General features: G+C 44.6%; 1 protein-coding gene across 1 annotated transcript in view; it reads right to left on the bottom strand.

The window, feature by feature from the left end:
* Positions 1–19,738, bottom strand: part of LOC146857533 (uncharacterized) — an 813,297-nt gene that overhangs the window by 146,673 nt on the left and 646,886 nt on the right. The window contains exon 9 of the mRNA XM_085648075.1: positions 13,771–14,082. Coding sequence (XP_085504201.1) covers positions 13,771–14,082 — 312 coding nt within the window. The remainder of the gene's footprint in view (positions 1–13,770; positions 14,083–19,738) is intronic.

Here is a 19,738-nt window from a genome sequence, read left to right on the forward strand (position 1 = left end):
GGTCTGTGTTTGACAGACTAAAGATTGTTGAAATGAACTGTAAGGGAAAAGTGAGATATCTGAACAAGCCCAATTTATCAAGCTGGATTGCTTCACATCACTTTTATTGACATGATCACATTCTTGTTAGTCTATTTCAATCTTGATGGAGAAGAAGGTCAGAAAGGAGATGTTAGTCTTTTAAAAATGCTTGACCAGTCAAGTGGCACTTGATACAGCTGACCTCATCCGTATGTAGGATTTCATCCAGAATTTGTGGGGTTCGGTGGGACTCTTGTTATCACAATTAATATGACTCTCTCTCTTTATATATGTCACTATTCTTAATTTCTGTTGAAAAAATAAATATAGTTCACAATATACATGGGATAAAAAAAGTGCAGACGACGCAGTGCTCAAAAGTGTGATACATATATACAAGTGGGATGTCTACAGAATTTGTAAATACAAAAACTGTCCACAGTCTGTTCAATAATTCCTGCCTACAATTTAATTGAATGGCAGACAATCCCTTCTAAAATTGTTAATGTTTTGACCATATAATCAATGTGCAATGTGCCAGATGCATTTCTTGTCCTGAGGAGACACTAAAACATTTATTATACGGTTGAACCGATGACAATTTAAGAAGGGAGTGTCTATCATTTAATTCAATTGTAGACGGGAATCACTGAATAAAATGCGGACTGTTTTTTGTATTTACAAACTCTGTAAACATCTCACTTGTATATATATCTATCATTGTAAAAGTTGCATATTATCACATTTTTGAGCACTGCACCGTCTGCACCCTTTTGATTTCATGCATATGGTCTTACAGACTCTCTCCTGAGGCGGAAGCCGGGAGATTTTAGCTCACTAGCACGTTGTGTTTTTAAAAAGCAATAATTGACTGTCACCTGCATTTACGTTGAAGCGCTCGCTCGCTGGTTACACCTGACCGCCCAGCAGATCTATTGCTGTAGCGGAGAGGGTTGCCACAGCAACGCCGCCCTCGGTCACAGGACACGCCCAGCGGCGCTCACCACGCCCACAAGCCAGGCCTTAAATTGACTCGCGCTGAGTACTAGCGCTGTCTTACAGACTCTCTCCTGAGGCGGAAGCCGGGAGATTTTAGCTCACTAGCACGTTGTGTTTTTAAAAAGCAATAATTGACTGTCACCTGCATTTACGTTGAAGCGCTCGCTCGCTGGTTACACCTGACCGCCCAGCAGATCCTTTGCTGTAGCGGAGAGGGTTGCCACAGCAACGCCGCCCTCGGTCACAGGACACGCCCAGCGGCGCTCACCACGCCCACAAGCCAGGCCTTAAATTGACTCGCGCTGAGTACTAGCGCTGTCTTACAGACTCTCTCCTGAGGCGGAAGCCGGGAGATTTTAGCTCACTAGCACGTTGTGTTTTTAAAAAGCAATAATTGACTGTCACCTGCATTTACGTTGAAGCGCTCGCTCGCTGGTTACACCTGACCGCCCAGCAGATCTATTGCTGTAGCGGAGAGGGTTGCCACAGCAACGCCGCCCTCGGTCACAGGACACGCCCAGCGGCGCTCACCACGCCCACAAGCCAGGCCTTAAATTGACTCGCGCTGAGTACTAGCGCTGTCTTACAGACTCTCTCCTGAGGCGGAAGCCGGGAGATTTTAGCTCACTAGCACGTTGTGTTTTTAAAAAGCAATAATTGACTGTCACCTGCATTTACGTTGAAGCGCTCGCTCGCTGGTTACACCTGACCGCCCAGCAGATCTATTGCTGTAGCGGAGAGGGTTGCCACAGCAACGCCGCCCTCTGTCACAGGACACGCCCAGCGGCGCTCACCACGCCCTCTACGCCTATCCGATTCAACACTATTTACATGCATTGGAACCGGAAGCGCAGCGGACGAGCGCAGCGGGCGCGACGATTGCGCGCCGAAGGCGCGCATAAGGCAAGCTCGTCTGCGCTCGTCCGCGCCGAGGCCGGGCCTAGGGCCACCCCCTCTGCTCTGCCTGGTCCGCGGCCCATCGCCAATTCTCCTTTGCTATCCTACTCCTCTGCCGAACTCCTGAGATATAAACCATACGCCGAGAAAGCCCACCCCATACCCCTCCTTAACTACAACTCTTGCATTGGACCGCTTAAATGTCTCACATGCACGGAAACGCTGTCCACAGACACCACTATTTCCCCACCCACAGTGTCTGCAGCCCTAATAAACGTCCGTTCCTTACCTAAACACAAAATTGAAATCGCTGAGTTCATTGACTCCCATGATCTGGATATACTATTTATTACCGAGACATGGGGAGACGAATCCTCCGGACCTGACTTCAGAGACGCCACGCCTAACAACTATTGTGTAAGCAAGCTAGATAGACCCTTAAGAAAAGGCGGAGGAATAGCAATTATACACAAAGAACACCTAAGACTAACAACATCAGAAATAACTCTTCCTGAGTGCGAGGCTCTCCTTTTCGCCATATGCATCTCCAGTAAAACTACTTTCAGAGGTTTGCTAATCTACCGCCCCCCAGGATCTAGATCAAAATTTCTCTCAAACTTAGACAAAATCATTGAGATGTCTATTGGATCCCAACACTTCACCGTTTTAGGTGACTTCAATTTTCACCTTGAATCCTATGAAGACCCTGATACAGGAACGCTACTCGGTGACTTGGAGACAGTAGGCCTCATGCAAACTGTCAAATCACCAACCCACTTAGCAGGGCACACCCTAGACGGCTTATTTACCACCAATAGAGACATCACAATCACTAAGGTCATCCCTTTAATATGGACAGACCATTCTGCAGTATGCTTTTCATTTCCCATTAATCCTTGTCTACCCTCCCAGACAATTTCTGGATCAACAAAATTCAGAGACTGGAAGAACATTAATCTAAACCAGCTCACCCAGATCATACATGATAGCCCTCCGCTAAACACTCAGGACCCTGTAGCTGCTTCAGCTACCTACCTGGAGAATCTGAACACAGCCTGCAACAAACTAGCCCCTACAAAAACCTCTCATAGGAACAGAAAGCTGATATCCGCCCCCTGGTTCTCGGAATCCCTTAGACTACAGCGCCAATATTGCAGAAATTTAGAAAGGCAATGGCGCCGACACTATAATAACGCGGACAAGATTAGCTATAAACACGCCCTCTCTAATTACAAAAAACTGATTGCATCCGAGAAAACCGCCTACTACACTAACCAAATAAATCATGCCAAAAACTCATCAGGAAAACTGTTTCAGGTGGTAACATATCTGTCCAATCCTCTGATACCCTCCTCGGAGGGATCTCAGGCCCTTTCAGATACACTGGCCACATTTTTCGAGGATAAGGTCAGAGCCATCTTCTCCACTTTTTCGCCTGATCCTTCCGTATCCCATACCGAGCACTCCACTGCCAATAATACGTCACAATTTTCAGCCTTCGAAAACACCACGAAAGAAATTGTTCAACCCCTGATCGTCCGAACTAAATCCGGATCACCACTTGATCCATGCCCTCCTGCCGTCCTTAACCTCGTCGCAGAAGCCGTTGCCCCGTCACTCACTACCATCTGCAACGCAATGTTCACATCCGGCACCTACCCTTCTGTATGGAAAGAAGCCATCATTAAACCATTACTCAAAAAACCCAGCTTAGATCCTTCTCTTCCAGCCAGCTACAGGCCTATTGCTTGCCTCCCTTTTCCGGCCAAAATCTTTGAAAAGATCATGAACCAGCAATTGTCAACATACATCCATAACAACAACTTACTGGATGACACTCAGTTCGGGTTCCGTCAGGGACACGGCACGGAGACAGCTCTCCTGAAAGCCACGGACGAGCTACGATCCACTATGGACAATGGAGGAGCTGCAATCCTCATACTTTTAGATCTGTCCGCAGCCTTCGACACGGTCGATCATACCATACTGATCGACCGTGTCGCGGCTATAGGAATAAGGGACAAGGCTAAGGAGCTTCTCGCCTCATTCCTGTCAAACCGCCTACAAACGGTGAAGTTGGGACAATTCACCTCCCAGACTTTCTCCCTGCCTTGCGGTGTACCACAAGGATCCTCGCTAAGCCCGACACTATTTAATATATATGTGTCTGACTTAGCGAGGGTCATCAAATCCTATGGAATTTCTCTCACCACATATGCAGACGACACACAACTGGTGTTGTCCGTATTCGATGATGGCCATACAGTAGCTTCAAACTTCCAATCTGGTATGAAAGCAATAAGCTCCTGGATGTCATCAAACTGCCTTAAGCTGAATTCTGATAAAACAGAAGTGATGACATTCGGGAGACCACAACCAATCTGGTCTCCACAATGGTGGCCCCAACGAATGGGACAACCTCCAGAACCAGTAGTCAAGGTACGAAATCTGGGGGTTGTCTTTGACAACAAATTGTCCTTCCAGCAGCATGCAAATTCAGTGGTTTCATCCTCCTTCTACACCTTAAAAAAGATCAAAAAACTCATTCCGTACTTACCATCTTCTGCAGGCAAAACTTTAGTCAGCACGTTAGTCTTTTCTAAAACGGACTATTGTAATGCCTTGCTTCTAAATGCACAACAAAAGGTCCTCAACAAACTACAGACTGTACAGAATGTAGCAGCCAGGATCCTGCTACCCATTCCCAAATTTGCATCTGTCTCCCCTTACATCCAACAGCTACATTGGCTGCCGGTGAGGAGCCGCATCAAATTTAAAGCCTTGTGCATAGCCTATAAAGCGATCCACAATCATGGCCCTCTATTCCTAAAACAAGCCTTTCACCCGCCCGAACAGCGAAGAACACTGCGTTCATCCTCAGCCCATCTGCTAACAGTCCCCCGTACAAGAAAGGCTAACTGGGGAGACAAACGCTTCACCGTTGTCACAGCTAGACTGTGGAACACTCTCCCTCTTCACATCAAATGTGCACCGACTTTGCTCAATTTCAGAAAAAAATTGAAAACATGGTTGTTCCAAGCCTAAACCCCCCCTTCTCCTACAGAGAGTTCTGTGACAACAGCGCCGAGACACCCTCGGGTAATTGCGCGCTCTAAAAATCGCCATAAATAAATAAATAAATAAATAAATTGAACTATACTTATTTTTGAAACATATATGCAGAATAGTGACATATATAAAGAGAACCTGTCTGTTTATTTACATTGTATACCCTAGTTCTGGGTTTGGGAATGAGGGTTTGGTCCTGAGTTCTTCTTATACGTATCTACGTGGGGAACCAGATAGGAAGGATTTCAGAAGCTTATTGTTGGAATTGTGAGATGGGATTTGTAACAATACTATGTTTACAATGGTTTTCCCTAGGGAATAGAGTTCTTAACCCCTTCCCCGCTCATGACGGAACCGTTCCGTCATGAGCCACGGTTGGCGTGTGCTCATGACGGAACGGTTCCGTCATGACAATCCTGTTGGCGGCCGCTCCGCCTGCGCGGCGCTGTTTCCCCGCCTGTGCGGGGCGACAACGCAAATGGGCGGAGTCATGACGGAACCGTTCCGTCATGAGCACAGCTCAACTGTGGCTCATGACGGAGCGGCTCCGTCATGAGCACAGGCCCACCGCGCTGCCCCCCTGCCCCCCCCAGCGCTGCAGCGGAATGTCCGCAGCAGCGAAGGGGTTAAACTAACATTAGGCATTGAAGACTTTGTGGTCAAGGTCAGGTATTTTCAGTAGTGGTGATATTTTTGCAAGGACTGGACTAGTTCCTCTCCTATGGATGCATTGTTGCTTCTTAGAATTAGTGGGGCTTTGGCACTGGCACATGATTGTATTACATTAACTTTAGTGGGACTGTGATTATGAGATGAATGTTTAGTAGAAGATATGATCTGTAATAGGTCTAACATTTTAAAGAATGGCTGTTTCGTAGAGGTTATCTGTTGTGCACATGGACATGCATATGCCTGAGAATCTTCCTTAAGCTCCTTTTGAATTATTCGTATGGTCTCTAAAAAGACAATGATGTTAGCGGTGATAGGATAGCATTTTCATCCCAATAGTGAAAAAAAGTGTTGAGGGGGTTAAGCTTAATTGAATGTGTTTTTTAGTAGTTTGATTTGGTGAGTAGTGTTGGGTCTCTATGTTTTTTACATTGCTCTTTTATGGTTCTTATGGCTTCTGGTATTTTTAATGGCCTTGATATTTTTTCCAGGTCTCTGGTTGGTCTTTTACTGCTGTTGAGTTTTAGGGTGTGCTGTTGGGTTTAGCAACACTTTGTGATAGACTTTATCTTCAAGGGAATATATTTTTATTGAAAGAATTACTATAATAGTAAAAAATCCAGTTGAACATGTATTTTTTGCCCACCAAAATTGCTTTTAGTTCTTTAGATCATCATTGAGTAAAGACACTCTTTAAGGGACTGCTCAGTATTTTCATTGGTTTGGCTTGGCCTTTTTGTGTAGACCAGGGGCTTGTGCAGAATAGTACTGCAAGGCGAACTGCCCACTTGAGTTTATTTATCCATGAGGTTGGGGGATTATAAAATCAATAGAACTGACTTTGTTGGAAGTGAGGAATTGTTAGAAGAGGTTATGCAGTGAGCAGAGTCTGTTTTTTGTTTAGTTTTAAGGTCAGTTATTGTTTTGCCTATTTATCTAGGTGATTTCGAGATGATTGCAATATTGCATTGAGCTGTGACTTCACACGATGGTGACAATGTCACTGAAATGGCAGGAAAGGGTAGATTATAACCATGTGGTTTTTGCATATCATGGAAGCAAACATTTGAGTTGGTTTGTGGTGAATTACATCAGTTCGAGGGAAGCAGGACTAAGGCCTGGTGTCTTTAAGTATGTCTTCATGAAGTATAGAATATCTGTTCAGTAATAAGACTCACTTTTCATTATCAAAGGATAGTTCTCTCTCAAATCTCCACTTTCATTAAACATCCTAAGTCAAGAAGAATTGTAAAGTTAGTTTTTTTGGATGCACTAGCTTAGGCTGATCTCGCTTTGATTTTCTTTTTTTAATACTATAGTACGTATGATCTTGTTCAGGCTCATGCGGAAGGGATCATTGAACGTATGTTTAAAAAAATCCAATTAATTATCAGAAAGCATACACAAAACCATTAGTCAATGTGTAAGAATGACTACATTTACATCTTATTATTGATAATCGTTTTTGGAGCAACACATTTTGACAAAATAAAACATTCAAAAGGACATGCCTCAGTTACTCAAACAAAACATAAGTAGGACTAAAAACAGGAATTATAAGTGTCCAACACATATGTACACAAAGCAGTTTTTAAAATCCTTTTGTACAAATGAACAATGAGTAACAGGCCATGTGGCCCAAAAAGAGGTTTATGCACTCTATGTGGTATCCCAGTGTCCATTTAATTCCATGGTTCTGTATGCAGGATAGCATCTAGTGGAGTTTCACTCCTCTGTAGGCTATAAGTGCTGTACCAGCATGTTTATAACTCATTGTATAAGGAACAGAAACAGGTTGAAGTCTTCAAGGCGGTAACCTTAAATCCGTGTGGGACACTGAACAACAAATAATACACAATTATTTAAAAATAGCAGGCGATCACTTCAAATCTTAAGGAAGTATGGGCTAAATTTAATAGAGGTGCAGTTTACCCCTGTTTGCAAAAATATAAGAACTAAGTTACAGTTCACACCTAGGGCATTGATTAGCAGGCGTTTTACTCTTGTACTTTAGGTGGTGGTTGTACATGGTAGCAGTCTAGAAGGTTTATTTCAAACCATACAGACTTGAGTGTAACAAAAATTGTTAAAGGCCCAAACGTGAGTTATAGGACCGAGCTACAGTCAAGGCCATCTTGTGAAAGACATGGTCTAGTCTTTGAAGTAAGCATGACTAGGCAGATCTGGGTCTATTTCATTCGCCCAAGATGGCCCCGCTCCATTGCCTGTCACAGCGGCTATTTTGTAAGAGACACAGTCTAGTTTTTGAGGTAAGCGTGACTAAGCCGATCCGGGTCTATTTAATGGCCACCGGGAGACAGACGCGGTCTCCAGGGGTACCATCAGGTCATTTTCCGAGAAGAGTGCTTTGACAAAGTAAATCCAGCCAGACCCTTTTGACCTTATTTCTCATTTTTCCAAGGATAATAAGGTTTCTATTTTCCTAACAGGATAAGCTAAGGCACCGGGAATTCTCTCCCCGGTTCCTATCTCATTTACCTTTAGGAAACTCTAATGACCATCTCGATGTCCCCATTACCATTTTAGAGTGTGACTTCAAGCCCCTCTACCCCTGCAGATCATGAGGCATATTACTGCCTAAACAAAAGTATGTGTCATTGATATGTAATATTAATATCTTGTTGTATGTTGTATGTCATGTGGTGTCTTTTTCAGGAGTGCTTTTAAACTGTAATTTGTACATAACCACTTTTCTTCAAAAAGACATTGTGTGTGATCGATTTTTTCCACCACAGATGATCGCAAAAAATTGCTGTTAAGTACACCAACTATAGAGGAGTACATTGATCGAGATACGACGCCGCATATATTAAGGACCTGGCAGCTTGGCTGGTAGGCGGGCTTTTTAGATTTTTCTTATGCTTTATTTCCTACAGATACAGAGTGTCAGTGTACAACCTTATGTATTAAATATCTGGTGAACACACATTATGTGTGCACCCCACAGTTTCCTATTCACAGGATACTTTAGGAGTGGTACTCACGGGGCTGGCCCTCGTGTGGTCCTGAAGAAGAGCTTTAGGGGAAAGCTCTAAACATGTCGGCCCAGTGCTACGGACACCATACTCATTACAGTTAGGTCTTTCCCTAGTATTTACCCCTGATTTTAAAACATATCGACTAGGGGCAGGAATAAAATATTAGCTCACTAGCTAGGTATTTTAACCTATTTTTTTCGCATTCAACCTCACTGCACCACATATATTTTCCAAAAACAAAGTGCTCCTACATTCTTCGCAAGGTGCAGCATGCCTCAATCCGCAGCGGATTGAGAGGACATCAATGATGAAGCATGCCTCCTAGGGGTAAACCTGGTGGGTGAGGGGACTCTAGAATAGAATTGTTCTTTCTGGAAAGAGGGCATTTCACACGTGTGCAGTGGAATCCCTGTTCTTCCTATGGTTAGGTTTCTAATTCTGGATGTTGTGGAACTGCATTCAGTAAGGAGAGTGAACCTAACCTTAAACCCTACCTCCCACCATTTTTTGATTGTGACATATCCGACTGATTAGATATGACCCTGTGATGTCTATCTCTATTACTAGATATTGCAAGTAAGCAGGGACGCCATCTAAAGTATATGTACTGGGCACTGGTAATCACAAGTTCCCCACCTACTTAATAACTTCACTGAAAATAATGTCTCAATAAATCCACACTGATACCAGCGTTGGATTTAGTATGACATGCACTCAGAGGGCACATAAGAGGTGCCCCCTGAAAACATACCAGTCCTCTATTGTGCTGGCTGACTGGTGTCAACCAGCTTGCTACCCAAGATGTATTTCTGACCTACTGGAGGTGAGAGCCTGGGCTCTCAAATGACAGGAACAAAGCAAGATGGCTAGTGATTTAGCATATGAAGACCGGGTGCTTCAACGCCCCTGCCCCCTTTGATATGCGACCTCTGCTTCCCCCAGACCTGGGAGATGCCACCCCCTGCCATGGGACCCATTTGGTACCAGAGCAGGCGGGAATATTAGCTAGTCAAGAGGCTTGTCACACATACAGGCTGAGCACATCCCTAAGGTGGGCAGCATGAAGTAGACCTTCAAAGAAGGGTTTCACCATCTTTTGTTTGGTGAAAGTAGGAACTCTGGGTCAGGGATATGCCCACTCCCTGTAGGAAGTAGTCATATAGGGTCTGTAGTCACCCTAGGGATAGGTAGCCCATTGGCTACTACCTTACACTTCCCGTAATGCCCCACAATCGAGTATTTAGGTGGCCGCCTGCCACCAGGACCTTAGATATGACTACCTGGGAACTGAAGAGGTCAAAAGAAGAGCCATGACCGCAAGAACTGAGGACTGACCACAAATTTCGAGTGAAGCCCAGCCTAACTGCTGGAACCTCAACAACTGAAAAGACCCGACTCGTTCAGAAGCTGTGCATCTGCTCCAAGACTGGAAGCACAGCCCAGCACTTCGACAACCAGTTAGCATCTCCTTTGAAGTGGGGGAGCCACTTCCGTGAAGCCTGCAGGCACCTACAGCATCTGTCCAGTACACCGTTCTGCAGTCAGATCCATCTCTCCACAGTATTGGGAGATGACAGGACCTCCAGTAGCTGCAAAGCACCAATACCTGGAGCCCCGGAGCATTTGATTTGCCTCAACAAAGGCTTGTTGTGTATCTAGTCCAGACACCACCACCACAAAAGACAAACCAGCCCACCAAGGGACAACAAAACCTATGAGGCTGACCCTGAGAGGGGCGCTGCTGTCTGTTTTCTTCCCCCTCTACAGGTCTGACCAAGAGCTGTGAGCGCCTTCAATGCATGGAACCAGCCGAACAACTCTCACTGCACCGAAGCTCCCTTCGTCCCAGATCCTTGAACACTGACTGTGCTTCCTTGTTCCCAAGACCATCATGACCTGAGCCCCCTGTTGGGAGCTCTCGGACTTGTCTCAAAGTCCCACTTTGAAACCTGTTTCTAGGAATCCCCCCTTCTTTGCCAATGGTGTAGCTCGCAGGGCTACCAACCCGTTCGGCTTCTCTGCACTTGGACACTCCAGGGCAGGTAAACCCAAAGTGCTGGTGGCACTTTGGACCATGGCCCTCTAGCACCTTAAGTCCTAAAGGGGACCCCTTAAATACGATTGCAAGTACCTGTATGTCGTATATGTTTATTTCTCTATAGGAAAGCATTGCAGCGTAAAAACACATTTTGTGTGATCTTTTACTTACCTGTAATAATTGATAGTTCGACTAGTATTTACCTAATTATGAAGTCCTTGGTGTTGAAATATATATAAAAATGTGTGCTATTTTTCTAAAATTGGTCTTGAGTCTCTTCTTTTGTGTATGTCTCATTTATTGAATTTGTGTGTACAGCAAATGCTTAACACTACCCTCCGATCAGCCTAAACTGCTCGCCCACACTACAACTAAAGAGAGCATTTGGGATTATTACTTTAAGCCCTGGAAGCCAATAAGGGTCTTCAGAGCTTCCTACAGTGTACCTCCTTTTGGTACACTACATAAAAAACCAGCTACCTTTAACAATCCTAAATTTAGACAGAAGTGTAAGTTCACCTTGGAGAATCCTGCTTGTTGAATGTAATGGGTAAGAAGCAGATGCTTTTGATAGGGAGAGAGGATAATTATCCATACAGGATTAGAAGTGTTTGTGGAAAAAAGTGTGTAGCCTTTCGGGTAAAAGCATTAAAATGGTGGTGCAAACTGAGTGAATTAAATTAAATGGGAAAGATCCCTTTTTGGACGAATGTTTCAGCAGGTAATGATTATGCTCCTCGCCAGATTTACAGCTTTGCACCCATGTTTGCATGACTTTGGTTCCCATTAAGTACCGCAGGTATTTACTTTCCAGCACAAAAGATGTTTGGATTTAGAGCTGTAAAATGGGACCTTCCCAGCAAAAAACAATTGCTATTGTTTTTATCAAAACCCTATTGGCGTTTGTGCTAATCCGCCCCATTGATACAAATCCTGAAATACTAAGGTAGATTGATCGGTCTCTGCTCATACTTCCTCTAGGCTTTAGTACACAGTACTTATCCAATGCATCTGAATTTCTGAGTTTGTCTATGGAAAGGAATTTGTATTGAAAGGGTATGATCTCTGTACAAATTGTATGCCGGGCAGCAGATCTCTTCTGTGCCATTGCAGGCTGCTTGCACCACACCAGTCTGTTTATGCAAATCTACTTATTACCCTGCTATTGGTGTTGTGTTTCCCACTTCGTGCAATGCAGTGCAGCATACCTGGATGCTACATTGCATGAATTTGCTGTAAATTTGTGCTTTCCTGAGAGACCAGAGAATCTACCCTCACGGGAGTGACATGTTGAGTCACTTTGAGGAAATACTTGATTTGGTACAGAATTTATAAACGGCAGCTGGAATAGACAAGTAAAAGTATGAGGCAGTGGTGCTACGGCTCCCCCACAGGCGGTCAGCAAATCAGAATGAGTGAGGAGTAGCTCCATTGTTGGGACCAATATGGGTGCTTTCGTTTTCCCTGTAATCTGGGCTAATTGGGATTAAGGGGTAAACTGTTAAAGGATAATGTTTTTGAAATGCTTCTGAATGTTTCACCGACCACTGCACTCATATTTTGGGGATGAGTGAGTATCCTAATGGGCAGTGCGAGGAGGGCTAAGTATCTTGCCTCTGGACAGCAGGATGAGCAAAGAGGCCAATGTCCAGAACAAGCTAAATTGCCCTGACAAATGACGAGCACAAGGGGTCGTCGTGTCCATTATTTTTATAGGTGTCACATCTGGCAAGGCAGGGTCAGCCCCATTCAAGAGAGGCAGAAAGTTGAGAGTTTGGCCTTGAGGTGCTAGTGTCCGTGAAACTCCCTTTAATGCTGCCACAGTGTGGAAATGAATTGGTCCATTGAAGCTCTCCCAATCTCTTAAAGTTGTGTCAGTGTTCGTCCTACTTGCAGGAGTCTTTAGAAAGGGATTGCCAAGATCTGGAAAAGCACTTAAAAGACCACTAAGGTGCATGCTTCATAGAGTTGTTCTATATCATATTGTCTGATTTGATTTATTTATTTAGTTACTTGGATAAACTGAGTTTATCCAAGCTTCTTGGAGAGTGGCAATCTTGAGCAGTTGTGCTCACTTGCCCCAGGGGTTATTGTACTCACTCCATTTTACCATGAGTTAGAAGCTCATTAAAAACAAATAAACGTGAACTTCATTTGTGTCCATTATGCCTAATTTCTACCTATCTTGGAAGATAGCCACATTTAATGATGATTGTGCCAGTGTATTTCTGCACCCAAATTCGTGCTAAAGTTTAGATTGATAGCTCTGAAAACATTCTGCTGTGCGCAAATACGGAAAGTATTCAGAAAGCATGTGAAAATTGGAACCAGGACAATTGTCACATGATTTTAGGTGTGATTTGGGTGCACAAGAATCTGTTCTTCTGTAGCAAGGGCTTGATGAGAAGGTTGATCCTAAACGTTTGGTTTACAGCCCACTAAAAGGCACCAGGAAGTACAGAAACCTAATGAAGGTTACTTAAGTCAATAACCAGTGGTGTTCTGTTGGTGATTAAAAGTTCTAGAGGCCAGTCAAAGACAACAGAAAGACGTTATTGGGTTTCCCTGAAGAATTGCAGATCACTTGTCGTACAGTAGTTCCTTCCTAATTTATCCTAAAATGATAATATGTTTTTGCATAAGTGACAGAAAATTCATAGCCACTAATGGTGTTTCCCATAACCCCTAATGGCTTTTCCCATCAGACCAATGTCCAGTGTCCTAATAGTAAATTTGGTAGACGTGTGGCAGTGTATCCGGAACACTGGAGTTTTCAATAACAATCCTGTGTAGATGTTGGCTGGACCCTAACTGTAGCTTTATATCCCAGCACAAATCTATTTAATCTCTTTACCCATTAAAGAGTTCTTATTCCTATAGCAAAAATGACCGCTTCACATCAAAGACCTAATCCTTTCACACGGCAACACAAGAAAAGGACACATTGACCTAGATTGTTGGAAACATCAATCAAATATAAAGTACATTATATGATTTAATGCATAATGGCTATTTATTCAATGTTCACTAATTAGCGTTGAGGAATCATGCATGAACCACTGTTTTTTTAATACGTACGTTTAAGAGGCAGATACATCTGTTTGTTAATAGACTGCTGTAGGTTCTTGTGTTTCACCTTGCATACAAATTCTTTGTTGTAGTGTAAAGCTGTGGGAATCAGCTTAAGATCGAAGTATCTGATGGTACGATCCTCGATCATAAGTGGTGGTTGCCTTGAACTTAATCCATTCAGAATTTGTTCATCTTTCTGAAACCAAGTGACAGTGAGGTCCTTGGGATCACAGCCCATGACCTGGCAGCTGAGGGTGAGAGGCTTCCCATACATTACTTCGCTTGGATTCACTATAATGTTTTTTACTATTGGAAAGCCTGTTAAGAAAAAAAGAAAATATGATCACAAAAGAAAAACATGTAGCAGGCAATCAGAAAAAACGTATTCCATGTACTCTGTTGTGCTCTTTGTCCAAGGTTATACAATACATTAAAATAATTGTTGTGAGATATCTCAAAATCATTACTGTACTATGAATGCTAGTTAAGAATAACATTCAACATATTTATAGTAGTTACCACAGCATGACCTACCTGAATATTTTGTTTAAGAAAGGATGTTTACTAAAAATCAAGTATCTTCCATTAGTTTCAAGGCATCAATCAAAACCCATTAGTTCCAAAAAACGATATATGGCTCACCATTTCCAACAGAAACATGAAAAGAAGGATTGATGATCCTGTAAAATCCTAGCAATGACACCATTCAATCAGCCTGTTTTAGGTGACTGTCAATTTTTTCACATATTTCGAAAGCACAAACCTTCATCACTTCTCAATTTATTTCTAATGAACTAGTGGAAGCATAGGTTTACCTCACACCTATATACTCTCCTTTCCTCCTATTTCCACTTTCTGTTTGTAGCTGAGATCTAAAACCTACAAGACGAAAGACGTTTGGTATATGTTAATACTGCAAACAATATGTCTGCTAAAGTGGATCTCTTGCTCATATCTGGATGGCTTTGTTGTCTATCTCAGTTGTCTTCTCTTGATTCATTGACTTTCCATCCAACTCTTCTTTTTCCAGCCTAGGAGAATTTAGAGTGTTCTGATTGGATGATTTGTTTCCTTAACGACATTATTGGACTATTTGTTTGTTTTTGGCCACACCATGTGCATTCAGGTGTCTCCTTCAGCGGCGGCTCCTCCGTCATGTCCATCGCCCCACTGCCTGGCTCAAAGCCAGTAAATGAAATATAAAACTATGTTCTAGCATCGTTTAATTTTTCATTTGCCGGCCCTGAACCAGCTTATGCAGGGTGGGGCGTTGCATGGGGAGGAGGAGTGCTATGTGCACTCCATAAGTGCGCATATGTGTTTGGCCGGCCGGCTCAGGCTGACCAAAACACACATGCGCACTTAGGTTTCTCCAGCTCAGCTCAGGCCAATCCCTGGGCTGCTCTCATAATATGAGAGCAGCGCGGGGATTACACATTACATTACATTAGATGTGATGCTGATCCAGTGTTTGATGGGACCAGGAAGGACGAGGTGTGACGCGGGAAGAGGGCGGCAGCTCCAGGTAAGTGTTTATTTTTAATTCATAAACCCCCCTCACGCTCCTCCTCCCGCGCTCCCCGTGCCCCATCCACCCGCCTCACCACCTCTTCATTGTGGCTGCCGCCACTGGTCTCCTTTCTCTGTCTCTCTTTTCCTCTTCAGGATTACCTCTGCTATGTAAACCAGAGACATACTTTCTTTGCCAATGCTAAGGCTTTTTTCTTTTAGTTTTGTTGTATATTGCCCTCATTTCTGCTGATTTTAATTGGTTGTTTTTGCACTTGCAGCACTCTTTATTCCCACCTGTTTTCTGCAGTAATTCAACTTGTCAAACTCTTGAATATATCATGCTGCATAACAGCAGTTCTCGTCTTTCCAAATAAATTTTGTTGTAAATGTGTTTCGTTTTCAGAATTCTTGAATCTTCCAAGATATTGAGCAGTATAACGTTGCAATGTGGCACAGTGCAGCAGGTTTCAAGCAACATTCCTTTGTAAACCATTACAATGGATGTGTGGCTAGATAAAATGTTCTTGTTTTTTTTAACAAACTTTATTGGCTTTTAAGAATTACAGACAAGCAGTTTTAATTAAATAAGGTACCAGAGATATATTTATCCTCCCCTTCTCCCACCCCATTAAACAGCAGCTAGGATCCACTGTAGTCACATTATACATTCTGTAAGGAATTTATTTCCCTTAGCTCTATCCAGAGACTCCCGCGCCAACATAAAACCATTTAACTCCACCCCCGTCCCTCCCCCCTCCCTGGCTCTGTCTTAAGATCTCTCACGCTTTCACAAAATGTATGGTTTATGTGTATCCTAGATATCCTAGGGTGTCTCTATTGTCCACCAGCAACCATCCGTTAATTAGTACATCGGGGTGTTCTCACCACCTATGCATTCGTATCCTCAGGCTCACTCAGGGCCTGCAGGTCTCGAAGATCCGCCAGCATAGATGCCCATGCCTTGAGATTGTCTTTCATTTTTTCATCCTCTCGGACATGTTTCAATCGGACTGCTTCCGAAGGCGCCCACTCATACATGTCTTTCCACCATGCTTCAGCTAATGGGGGTGTGGGATGCATCCACATTATCGCAACGCATCTTTTTGCTAATACCAGCCCCAAAAGGACAAATTGTCTTCTCAGCTTCTTGTTTTTGGGAGCAGGAAGCTGCCCCAGCAACACTGTTCAAACCTCTCTGGGTGGTGACCACCCAACCCGTAGCACCCTTCAAATGTGCAAGTATACTCTCCCAGTAGGGTGTCAGGACTGGACAGGCCCATCATACATGCAGAAATTCAGCCTCCGTTGTTCCACACCGGGGGCATGCATGCAAACGGTCTGGGTAGATGCTACTGCGCATCCACGGGGTAAGGTATGTCTGATGTACAAAATTGTACTGAACTAGTTTAAATCGCGCACAGGAGCTTACACCCCGGACTCTCTCAGAAACTCTCATCCACTCTCTCTCTGTTAGAGGTTTCCCAACTATAAAAAAGCACTTCACTTGCAGAGGAAGAGTCCAACCCGGAACGTCATCTCGGAGTGCCCGGTACACTAATCATCGTCTATGTGCCATATAGAGTATTACTTTCAGTACATGGGTGCAGGGGGGTTCCTCAGGGAAGGAGGGCCAGATCCCCTGAGCCACCTTCGAGATCTTTTCGTATTGCACAAACTGCTCTGCTTCAAAGCGAAGGAGGCCTCTGCCTCCCCCACGTTATAAAGCGAACATTTTCGTAGAGGTCGCCCATCAGTTGGCACTCACCCTCTTTCCATCTCGCACCGACACAAAGTCCGCTATGCGCAGGAAGGGCTTCTCCACCTACAATGGCATGTTTGTGGCTTAGGGCGCGCATCGCACCATTCTCCGGACCGCGGAGTCCTAAACAGCAGCCACATGCTGTATAATGTAGGGAAAGGAAGTGGGAACTCCAGAGCCAAGCATCAGGAGTTCTCGTAAGGAGTGATCACTGTGCATGCCTGCCAGGAACTGCTTTTCCCAGTTGTTGTCATCATCCAAACAGTGGACCGCATGTTGGAGATGGGAGACCATGTACTAGAGCTCCAGGCAGGGTACCTCATGTCCTCTGTAGCATTGTTAGGCGGCCTCATTTGCGCTTGGAGCCCCACAGGAGATCCACCAGCTACAGAGCATCTAGTGTTCGGAAATAATGTCTGGGGACTCTATATAGTAAGTGTTGTAGTGCGTATAGGCATCAGGACAGAATAATCATTTTTGCAATTGCTATTCGACCTATAAGGAACAGAGGTAAGACTGTCCAAAATCTTATGGGGTCACATATACCCTCCACTACTCTCTCCACATTAAGATCTAGATAAGAGGTCACCGTAGTCGCCAGTCGGATCCCCAGGTACTTAGTCCCCTCCGCCACCCAAGGAAGCCTCACCAGAGGCATTGCGTCCCTTGGCCCCATTGCCAATCTCCCCAATGGGATCAGTTTGGATTTCCCTGGGTTTATATGGAGACCTGAGACATTCCCAAACCTCTGCAGTATGTTAATGTACACCAGAGTATTATTGGCGTATAGGGAGAGCACATGTTTCGTGTCCCCGAGAGTTATTCCCTAGATATCCATCTGTCCCCTCAAAGCGGCTGCTAGAGGCTACACAGCTGCCGCGAAAAAGCATTGATAAAGGGTAGCCCTTAAGGGGTGCCCTGGCCTTGTGTAAATGGTTTAGATACTATACCTCTAGGCCATATTGGGGAAACAGGGCAGTATAGAGCAATTGGACCCATTTGAGAAAAACCGGGCCCACTCCGAGCCATCGCAAGACCAACCAGACATACAAACATTCCACAGAGCCAAAGGCCTGCTCTATGTCGAGCAGTGCCAGGGCATAATCATCTTTCATGGAACATGCCAGACATGCGCCAGGTGCCGCAGATTATGAGTGGTGCTGCGCCTCGGGATGAACCTGGCCTGGTCTGTGTGTATAAGGTGAGGCATATGCGGGAGGAGCCGAGCCGCCAGAATATTTGTTTATTATACACATTGGCTAGATGCTCTTCGACTTCAAGGATAGCCTGCTGCGTACATACTATTTCCCCATTGCCACACTGAATCTGTAGTATTGGCGTCACAGGTGCCTACCGTTTTACAGGTCAGGCAAGTAAAGCCCCAGTTATGTCTCCCTCCACATGCAAGCTTTGTATATATGGAAACCTTTCTAGTCTGCGCCAATTCTCCAGAAAAGCCTCTTGGGCAGCGCACCACTCCCCCATCACATGTGGAGCCGTGGGAAGTTCCGCCGCTAACTTGCCCAACTTCCATTCCTGTGTTCGTATATATCTTGTTCCAACTGCTGTCTTACCCTATAAGTTGTTTTTATACAGACCCCTCAAAGGATAACCTTCATGGCCTCCCATTACAGTGCCCAGCTTGAAGCGGACCCCTCAATTCTTCCCGAAGTAACCAGACAAGGTATCCAAGACCGCGGCTGCAAAGGGGAGGATCCGACAACGCCTCTGCCCTAAGGTGCTATACGGGTATAGCTGGGCGTTACTGGGCTCCCCCAAACTGAGCAAGAAAGATGAGTGGTCTGAGCGGTACCTAGGTAAATAAGTTATCCCTTCCACCTCAGGAGAAAGCTCGAATGAAACGAAACAGAGTCCAGCGGGTTCTAAGTACCGGTCGTCGGGGTATGACATGAAAACAATCTCTTTTTAGGGTAGTGAGCCATCCATACATCGCACTACTGCATGCCATGCAAGAGGTCCCTTAAAGTCACAGTGATTTGGGGTTTGGTATGCGCTCGGGGGTTCACGGTCCAATGTCCCATCCAGGATGCAGTTAACTTCACCCGCCATAATTACTGCTGTACCCAGGTAGGGGGCTGCCGCCGCCACAACAGCCGAAAGAAGGAAGGGCAGTCAATATTAGGGGTGTACATATTAAGGATACATATTTAATTTCCCTCCAATTTACAGTGTAAAATAACGTACCTCCCCTCGGGATCCACAACACCCGGCGCCACCCATATGAGGGCCCCTTGCACAAAACCCGAGTAAAAGGTAGCATAAAGCTGCCCTCTCTATCTCTGCCGTATACATGGCAGTGACTCCCCCCACACGTGTCTCCCACAGGCATGCCTTCGCCACTCCATAGTGTTTCAGATAAGCAAATACCAGCCTGTGTTTATCAAATGATGCCATATCATGGACATTCCATGTTATCAGCTTTGTTACAGAGGAATCTATTAGTTGTAAAGCATTTGCATCTCTCTCCAAATCACCCACTCCACCTTTCGCATTCCCATCAACCAGTGGGATCCCTCCAGCAGTGCAAACATGATAATCAGACACGAAGTCAGTCCCAACCATATCAAAACAAGTACATCATGGTCAAACCCCACTTCCCCCCTCCCCTTGGGCAGTACCACCAATCCTTCCACCCCACAATTGTAGAGAACAAGGACTCTTTGTCCAAACCCCAAACAAAAG

Source organism: Triturus cristatus, chromosome 3_2, assembly GCF_964204655.1.
Source record: "Triturus cristatus chromosome 3_2, aTriCri1.1, whole genome shotgun sequence".
Lineage (NCBI taxonomy): Eukaryota > Metazoa > Chordata > Amphibia > Caudata > Salamandridae > Triturus > Triturus cristatus.